The following is a 9,482-nucleotide window of genomic DNA, read 5'->3' on the forward strand; positions in this document are numbered from 1 at the left end:
CACCAGGTATCAGGGTATGCTACAGTAGATGAAGAGTTAGCGGCCATAGAAAAGGGAAAGTTACCTTCCAACTGGTCAGCCCAAGCATGTGAGTTATATGCCCTAAAACAAGCTCTAAATATTAACACAGAAAAGAAGAACAATATATACAGACTCAAAATATGCTTTTGGAGTAGTGCATACCTTCGGAAAAATTTGGGAAGAGAGGGGGCTATTAGATTCAAAGGGAAAGGGACTGATTCAAGAAAAATTTATTTTAGAGGTATTAGAAACCTTACAATTACCAGAAGAAGTAGCAGTAGTATATGTTAAAGGACATTAAAAAGTGGTGACTCATGAGGGACAAGGGAACAATTTAGCAGATTTAGAAGCTAAGAATGCAGCTGAATTTGGGACAGAAAAATTAAAAATAGTATTAACCCCCATGAGAGAAATGCAAAAAGTCCCCATATTCAGTGAGACAGAAGAGAAAGAACTCCTTAAAATAGGAGCCAAGAAAGATAACGAAGGGAAGTGGAGATTAGCAGATGAGAGCCTAGTGTTGAATAAACCCCTTGCCAAGAAAATGCTGGAAGGCATGCATAGTACAACACATTAAGGTACTCAGGTGCTGAGGATCAATTTCTAAGGGACTGGGGCTGCATAGGAATTTTTGGAATAGCTAAACAAGTAACTAAACAGTGTGTATTATGTCAACAACTGAATAGGAAAATCATGAGGAAAACACCCAGAGGAGGGCAAGAACTAGCCTTAAGGCCCTTTCAAAATATCCAAGTAGACTTTACTGAACTTCCCCAGGTACAACAGTTGAAATTTTTGTTAGTGATAGTAGATCACTTGACTCATTGAGTAGAGGCGGTACCCACTGTTAAAGTCAATACCAATATTGTGAGTAAAACACTTCTAGAATCAATAATTCCCTGATATTGGATAGTAAACAGGATTGATTCAGATCAGGGAACTCATTTCACATTGAAGATATTGCAGAAAGTTGTTCAAGCCCTGGGAGTGAAATGGGAGTTACATACTCCATGGCATCCACAGAGTGCTGGTCATGTTGAGAGGATGAATAAAATTCTTAAAAGAACCCTAGTTAGGCTGATGATTGAAACCCAAATGTCATAGATAAAATGTCTCCCTTTAGCCTTGTTAAGAATTAGAATCCAACCCCAGTCAGATCTTGGGGTGTCACCCTATGAAATGATGTTTGGGTTACCCTTCCTGACCTCACCCCAGGGAGTTGCCTCCTATGAAGAAGAGGAAGCCAATGCCAAGAAATATGTTACGTCTATAGCACAAACCTTAGAAGGGCTAAGACATAAAGGGGCAATTCCTCAAACTACCATCCTTGATTTCAGAATCCACAATATTAATCCTGGGGATTAGATATTGATCAAATTATGGCGAGATCAGCCTCTAACTCATCAGTGGGAAGGTCCCTTTTAGGTACTGCTTACCACCTGTTGCCGTTACTGCATGGCGACCTGGTTCGGAGGGGTCCGGCACGGTGACCCAAGGCCCAGGGTCACTCGGTCCAATGCTACATACACCAATGTGGTGGACAGCAAATGGCCTTTATTGAGGGGTTTCAGGGGCATTTATGGACTGGGCAGTCTGTGTCATTTCCCTCTGCTCACGTCCGGCCGGGTGCGGCCAGGTACAGAGCAAAGGTCAGACTGCAGGGTGAGGGGGAGCTTCTTATCTACCCGTACAGCCCGAGATCTTCCGCACGCAGGTCCCTAGCTCTCCACATTTCCCCCCCCCCTCATGATTAGTAAAAATCTTATAAAATGTAAAGGTTACAAAATTTCATGGGTTAGTAGAATTAGCATAAAATCGTAAGTGTGTTAGTAAGTGGCACACCTTAAAGTAATTGTCGGCGCTCGAGAAACAAAATGTTAGCCGTTTCCAAATGCCTTTTAACAAATAGCACCAGTTTGTTTAATATGCAAGGCCCGAAGATTAGGGTTAGTAAGATTATAGTGACTGGGCCTATTAGGGTAGAAATCAGGGTGGTGAGCCATGGAGACCGGTTGAACCACGACTCGAACCAGCCCTGTTGAGCTTCTCTATCTGCTTTCCTTAGGTTTAGCCGATTTCTCAGTTCGGCCATGGAGTCTCTGACGACTCCGGTGTGGTCTGCATAAAAGCAGCATTCCTCTTTCAAGGCAGCACACAGGCCTCCTTGCTGCATGAGCAAGAGGTCCAGTCCTCTCCTGTTTTGGAGGACAACCTCTGAGAGTGAGGAAAGGGATTTTTCCAGGGAAGAGATGGATTTCTCGATCCTTTGCAAGTCCTCAAGTGTCATCTGCAGTTGTGCCAGTCCCTGATGTTGTGTTGCAAGGGCCGAGATGCCTGTGGCAGCGCCAGTAGCTCCTAGACCGAGGAGCATTGCGATGGTGACGCCTGTTATCACCTCCCATTTGTAGAGCCGGTTGGGTTCCTCGACCAAGCGGTACACCTCTTCTTCTTGGCGATACAGGACTCTGGGGACAATTAGAACTTGGACACAAAAGTCAGTAGAATGGTCGAATTTGTCAAGGAGTACACATGGGCTTACCCCGGATCTGTGACAGACCCACATTCCCAATGCAGCTGGGATCACCCACTGGAACTTCCCTCCCTTAAGTTTGACGAATTCCTTGCAGACGTTGCCCATCTGCTTTGCCAAGGTTGCATTGCCAAAGCATTTGCCCTGGCCCGTAACCTGACTTAGGGTGATACCTCTCCGGGGGGTGTCCCATCTGCATTGGCGTGGATTGTTTGACTTAGAGAAGATGAATGGGAGATCGAAGGCAACACCTTCGTAAAAAGGGGGTTGTGCATCATAGCATAACCAGCATGATTCTGTGAAGTTCGGGTTGGATTGGTTTAACGATAAGAAGGTAGCATTTAACACACTTAAGAATGGACTGGAGAGGGTTGGTTTGGTTAAGAGATCGGATGGGGAGGCTAGTTTCGACCTCTGTGTTTCGCGGCTAGAACTACCGTTAGCTGCGATCTCTTCCCCGGGTCTACTTACTACTAGAACCGGATTGGGTCCGACTGATTGGGATACTGAAGCTGGGAGTCTGGCAATTCGCACATTCACCCACTTTTCTGACCCTTGAAGGACTACTGTCCATGCTTTGCCCATGGCCCAGCTAGGGTGATTCGGCTGCAAAACTGTCATGTTATAGTGAGTGCATTTTCGGGATTCAGGGACTTTATGGTGGTTTCGATAGAAACTTCCCTGAAGGAAGACGGGTGTTTTGCAGCCTGCGGGTGCCCAGGTGAACTGTAGGAATCTGTCAGGCTCTTGTGGGTCCCACCCAGGTCCTGATGGCCTGGCATCTGTAACTATTGTTTCACAGCCCCAGTGCCCACAGTATCCCCACCCTGGGCGATTGCAATAACTTTTTCCTGGGTTTGATGCTGGGCACCAGTAAGTTAGGTACATGTGTGTGGCGTGTGAAGAATAGGGGTCTACCTTTGGTTGTCCCGGAAACAGGTCGGTGACGCGAAGCACGAAGGACGGGCGTTCGGCGTGGTGATGTCCCTGAGCATCTTGTCACCAGTAAGATGCTGCATGACCCACCTGAAGGGCTGATGAGGGTAGTAGTCTGGACTGGCTTGCCCTCTGGCGACAAGCCCCAACAGCAAAATCACACAGAAACACCGTTGTTGCTTTAATTTTGATAGCACGAGCTTCTCAGGGGATGTTGGGTTGCTCGTTGGCCTCTCTCTCTTTCCCAGTAGTGGGGCATATGAGTTTCGGGGACGTCCAATGATCCAGTCCTGCAAACAAAGTCTCACAATTATCATGAGTTTCCCTATGAAGGTCTGGTTTGATAGATTTGAGTGGACACCATTTAATGTCCCCGTCCTTTTTAACGGCCGCATATCCCCGCCCCATGAGCACCAATCTCCAACCCTGTTCCCACTCCCCTAGTTCATTTTTGATCACCACCCGTGGGCCTTCCTCTAGCGCCCGAGTGGCCCAGTGTCTCTGAGCAGGACTGTTTGTTTCGTCCCCCCTAGGGAATTGATTTAACGCTAGCAGCGCAGTTGCCAGCATGCGCGCCTGGTCACCCGGAGGAATGGCATTGGTGAAGCCTTCTGCCTTTGCTAGCACTTCCAGCTTAGTTTTCAGAGTCTGGTTTGCTCTTTCGACGATGGCTTGCCCGGTGCTGTTGTATGGGATGCCATGCACCAAGGCGATGTTCCATTTCGAGGCGAATGCTTGGACTACCTTTGAGATGAAGTTTGGGCCGTTATCTGTTTTGATCTGTTTTGGAACTCCAAGCCATGCCATGGCTGTTAGCCAATGTTGGATGGTCGCTTTGGAATCGGTCTTGAGATGCTGTGTGGCCACAATCATGCCACTGTATGTATCTACGGTAACCGCGAGCCACGCTCGGGGTTTCAACAGCTGGCACTGTGTAAAGTCTGTTTGCCATATTTCTGAGGCTTTGAGGCCTCTGGGGTTGACGCCACTCAACCACAGTGGCGACTTCTGGCAGTGGGGGCACGTAGCGACGACGTGCTTTGCGTCCACGGTAGAAATCCTGCACCTTTTCGCAAGCGCTTTAGCTCCGATGTGAAGGGATTCGTGCAACTGACGAGCTTCTTTCAGTGTCCATACGCCCTTTGCGGCGGCATCAGCCTTGTCGTTGCCTATTTGATAGAATCCTTTGACCGGGTCGTGGCTGTTGATGTGGATGACTGATATGGTGCCTTTCCGTGAATAGAGTGCTTCCTCCAGCATCGTTGCCACTGTGGACACTGACACACCTGGTCCGGACATGGCTAGGCAGAGCTTGGCCACAAATATGGAATCAGTCACAATGTTAAGGTGTTCTTCTGGGAACAGTCCGCACGCTAGCACTACAGCTGCTGCTTCAAGCTGTTGGACCGAAAGCGTGGGGTCGGTTGCCTTGACACATTGCCACTGTTCTCCTGACTGCCATACTGCCGCCACGGTGGAGGTCTGTGATGATGCGTCCATGAAGATGGTTGGTCCCGCCCGCGGTCGGTCAAGTTCTTTTGGTGGGAGGTCGATATCGATGACCATGAGCAGCCGAGTCCAAGGGGGTTTTTCCGCGTAGCGAATCTCTCCTCCAAAGCCTGTAAGGGCCATGGCTAGATATTCCGATATTGTTGTTGACTGCGCAGAGAGCTGTTTGCGGAGAGGCAAGCTTATCCTGGAAGGTTCGATGCCCAGATGTCTTAGGGCAAGTTTCCTGCCTTTCATGATGAGGCTGCAGAGGCACTCTACTCCCGGGGAAAAGGCACGCGACGGTTTCCCCAAGACCACCCATAGTATTGGTTGGGCCTTGTCGGGGGGTCCTTGGGCTAAGGCTCCCACTCCCCCCTTTTTTGTAAAGTGGACATACAGATCGACTGGAGCACTTGAGTCCCATCTGGTGAGCATGCTCTCTGACATCTGACGTTCGATGAAGTCGAGCGAGCCTACCGCTTCCGGTGTCAGGGTTTTTTGCTCCCATGGGTTCTTCCCTTTCAAGAGGTCATTCAGAGGGTCCATGACCTCGGGAGGAATCAGGACGATGTTGCGGAGCCACTGTAAGGACCCTACCAGCTGTTGCATGTCGTGGAGCGTCTTGATGTCTCGGCAGATTTTCATCTGGGGAGGAGTTATGTAGGAGCTTGTGATTCCCACTCCTAGGAAGGTCACGCACGGTCCCTTTTTTATTTTTGCACTCGCTACCTCAAAGCCACTTGTCCTTAAGGTCTCGGAGATGGTAGACACCAGCTGGTCCACTTGTCTCGTGGATGGTGCGGCGATCAGGATGTCGTCCATGTACTGCACAATGGTTACAGTCGGATTGCTCTGCCGGACTGGTGCTAGCGCTCGGTCCACGGTGATCTGGCAGATAGTCGGGGAGTTGAGCATTCCTTGTGGAAGCATCCTCCATTGGAAGCGTAGGTTGGGCCGCTGGCTGTTTGGGAAGACGATGGAGAAGGCAAAACGCTCCTTGTCGTCTTCGTGCAGGGGAATAGAAAAGAAGCAGTCTTTGATGTCGAGCACTGCACAGGGTTGTCCTTTTGGTATCACAGAGTTCATGGGCAGCGAAGTTTGCACAGGGCCCATAGGCTGGATTCTCTTGTTCACTTCTTGCAAGTCGTGCAGGAATCGAAAGCCTTCACCAGATCGCTTAGGTATTACGAAGATCGGAGTGTTCCATGGACTCGTGGAGGGTTCTATATGATTCTTGTGTAATTCACGGCTAACTAACTCAATGAGGGCAGTCATTTGAGGCGTTGACAAGGGCCACTGTTCGACCCACACTGGGTCGGCTGATTTCCAAGTCAGCTTGATGGGCAATGGCGGGTACGCGACAGTGGCCCTTAGAATAAATTTGTCACCCTAACATCCAGCAGGGCTAGGGCATCCCTCCCTAGCAAGGGTGGGCAGTCCGACATCACATATGCAGTGAGGGTGATAGTTCTTCCCGGTCCTCTCTCAGTGCAGAGGGTTATTGCCACTGGTTGGGTGCTCTTGTGGGCTCGGGACAGCCCTCCAACTCCGCCCACCATGGAGGCTACTTCTAGCTTCCATGGTCGAGGCCAATGTATGTCTGGGATGACGGTGACATCTGACCCTGTGTCCACCCAAAAGGGAAGGCAGATGGCCGAGTCGTCGGAGCTGTTGTGGAGACAACACACTGCCCACACGATCAGTGGGTGTTTCCCCACCTTCACGGTGAAGGCCACCCATGGGTCCCGTTCCCATGCTTTCATGGCCAAAGCCACCCAGGGGCCTCGACCCCAGGGAGCTGTTCTTGGTATTCCTGAGGTGCAGATGGGTTCGGTTGAGCCTTTGGCTGGGCGACAAAGTTGGTCATTCCCTGAGAGGGTGGAGGTGGTGGGTATGAAAGCCGTGTGCCCCATTGGGGGTTGCTGTAGCTGGGCCGCTGCATGTTCCAGGTGGGAGGAGGCTGGATACGGCCCGGCTGCCCCCTCCCTCTCCCGTTTCCTTGATGCCTGGATCTGCATTCCTTAGCTAAATGCCCTTTCTTTCCACATGCCCAGCATGGTCCCCTAGGTCTCCCCTGGCGTGGTGGAGCAGCTGCTGGTGGGCGCCCTGACTGGGGGCAGTTTGTTGCCACGTGCCCAGCTTGGCCACACTTAAAGCATGCCATGACACTCGTTATTGCAGTGTGAACTGCTGCTTGAATGGGAGCTAGGTGTTCTTCCTTTGCAACGTGTCTGATCATGGCAGCTAGATTAGACCCTTGCGGCAGTGATCTTAAAATGTCTTTGGTGGCTGAGTTGCATTGCTGGCGTAGGCACTCTGCCAGCACAGGACCCTTTGCCTCTGAGGGTAATGTTGAGGAGTCCAAGGCAGCCTGTAAACGATCCACAAACTGAGTGAAGCTTTCACTCTCACTCTGCTTTATTGTGGACCAAGGCGACGGTTTGGCTATTACTTTGGAAGCAACACGGATGGCTTCTCGGGCAGCACGGGTTGTTGTCATAACCTCATGCGCCCGCAAGCCCTCAGCCTGTGCCTGGAGGGTGATCATTGTAGGGTCTGTGCCCATTAGCCTCTGTATGCTGGAACCGTGCAGTGGATGATCTGCCCCTGTTACCAGGGCTAGCTGCTTAATACAGTTATCCTCCCATTCCTGTTTAAAAACAATCATCCCTGCCCCATCAAAAATCATTCTGCAAGTCTGCTTAATATCAAAAGGTAACATGTCATCCCCTCCAAAAACGCTGTCAATGAGTGTGGAAACCATGGCAGAATTAATTCCCCTATCTGCAATTGCTTTAATAATTGCCTGCACGTCTTTCGGGTTTACCGGGGAATAGGTCCTTTGATTCCCGCCGGCTCCCCCCACCCGAACCGGGAACACCAGTTTCGCCGACGGAGTCCATTCAGCACACGCTATTTTTATTTTCCGCCAGTCTGTAAGCGGAGTTCGATCTTTCTCCGATATCCCCTTCACCCATGCAGGAGCGCTGTGGCTAGTGACCTTGTATGCCGCTGCTCTCCTTCTGTTAAAACCCGAATCCGAGTCGGAACTCCCCGATCCTTTCTCGAGCTCGGAGCTCGAGTCCGAGTCCGAGTCCGAGTCCGAGTCCGAGTCCGAGTCCGAGTCCGAGTCCGAGTCCGAGTCCGAGTCCGAGCCCGAGCCCGAGCCCGAGCCCGAGCCCGAGCCCGAGCCCGAGCCCGAGCCCGAGCCCGAGCCCGAGCCCGAGCCCGAGCCCGAGCCCGAGCCGGAAGTCGACTGCCCGGACGTTTCCGGGCTGCTCTGCCTTTTTCTCGGGCTCCGACCCCGCCCCTTCTTGCGGGGGTCGGGCCGTTCCCTCCCCCTGGGGTCCCCCCGCCTCCTGCTGGGGGAGGTCCTTGCCCTATAAGGACCTAATGTGAACCGAGCGCTCTGATTGGCCTTACGCTCCTCCGCGGGGGCCGCCCCGTCCCCCCGCTCGCCCGCGCATGCGTTGTTAAGCAGGCTGACTGCATTTCCGCCCGCCGTGTTCTCCTTTCCGCCCTGAACACGCGGTTCGGCGCCATTTTCAGACGCATACGGAGGGGGTGCGCTTTTATCCACCCCTTCGGGGTCTGGCGATTTCGCCGCCTCCCGCGCTTCCTCCGTTAACCCCCGCCAAAACGCCCGCACGCGTTCCACCCCCTCTGATGGTAAGGCGGTCTGCTCGGGGGAATCCGGCGCTCGCGGTTCCGCGGTGCCGATCTGATCGAAGCCCTCCGCAGTCTGCGTTGCCGCGCTCACCCCCAACTGCGGCGTGGCTAATAGCCAAGCCTGCGCGGCTTTCCAGGTCTCCTGCTCTTCTCTAGCTTTCTGCAGAGCCTGCACGACTCTGCCCCATGACTTTAGAGCTTTCCCTGAGCCTGAGGAAATAGTCTCCTCAGCTAAAACCTTTGTACAAGTATCCCATATCTCCGGATGGAGAATGTCCACCGGGCTGTCTATCGCCCCCAGCTTAATAAGTCTCGGTATAGCAAGACATAAATCTTTTAGCTTACAATCAATCCCCCATTGAGCATGCATCTGAGTTACGACCTTCGCTATGGCTTCCATGGTCCACGCTGGTCCGGGGGCGTCCCCCCCGCTGCACTAGGCCTGCTGTGCAGCCGCTGGTCCCCTGTCCAGGCGAAATCCTGAACTCCGGGCGCTGCGATTGTCCCGGGTCTCGGCACCAGATGTTGCCGTTATGGCGTGGCGACCTGGTTCGGAGGGGTCCGGCACGGTGACCCAAGGCCCAGGGTCACTCGGTCCAATGCTACATACACCAATGTGGTGGACAGCAAATGGCCTTTATTGAGGGGTTTCAGGGGCATTTATGGACTGGGCAGTCTGTGTCACTTCCCTCTGCTCACGTCCGGCCGGGTGCGGCCAGGTACAGAGCAAAGGTCAGACTGCAGGGTGAGGGGGAGCTTCTTATCTACCCGTACAGCCCGAGATCTTCCGCACGCAGGTCCCTAGCTCTCCACAACCACCAAATCAGCTATGCGA

The 9,482-nt window shown here is 52.3% G+C and overlaps 1 protein-coding gene across 1 annotated transcript; it reads right to left on the bottom strand.

Moving 5' to 3' along the window:
- Nucleotides 1-6,383: 6,383 nt before the first annotated feature.
- On the bottom strand, nucleotides 6,384-9,047 carry LOC129046995 (clumping factor B-like). The gene is made up of 2 exons (XM_054517751.1): nucleotides 7,806-9,047; nucleotides 6,384-6,398 (listed from the first exon to the last, which is right to left on the bottom strand). Exons 1-2 carry the CDS (start codon nucleotides 9,045-9,047, stop codon nucleotides 6,384-6,386), a joined length of 1,257 nt encoding a protein of 418 aa, XP_054373726.1.
- Between the last annotated feature and the right edge of the window lie 435 nt (nucleotides 9,048-9,482).

This window comes from Molothrus ater, chromosome W, assembly GCF_012460135.2.
Source record: "Molothrus ater isolate BHLD 08-10-18 breed brown headed cowbird chromosome W, BPBGC_Mater_1.1, whole genome shotgun sequence".
Lineage (NCBI taxonomy): Eukaryota > Metazoa > Chordata > Aves > Passeriformes > Icteridae > Molothrus > Molothrus ater.

Bases quoted from the DNA above. Each gene is read 5' to 3' on its own strand.
- LOC129046995 (XM_054517751.1), bottom strand. From the start codon at position 9,047: ATGGAAGCCATAGCGAAGGTCGTAACTCAGATGCATGCTCAATGGGGG.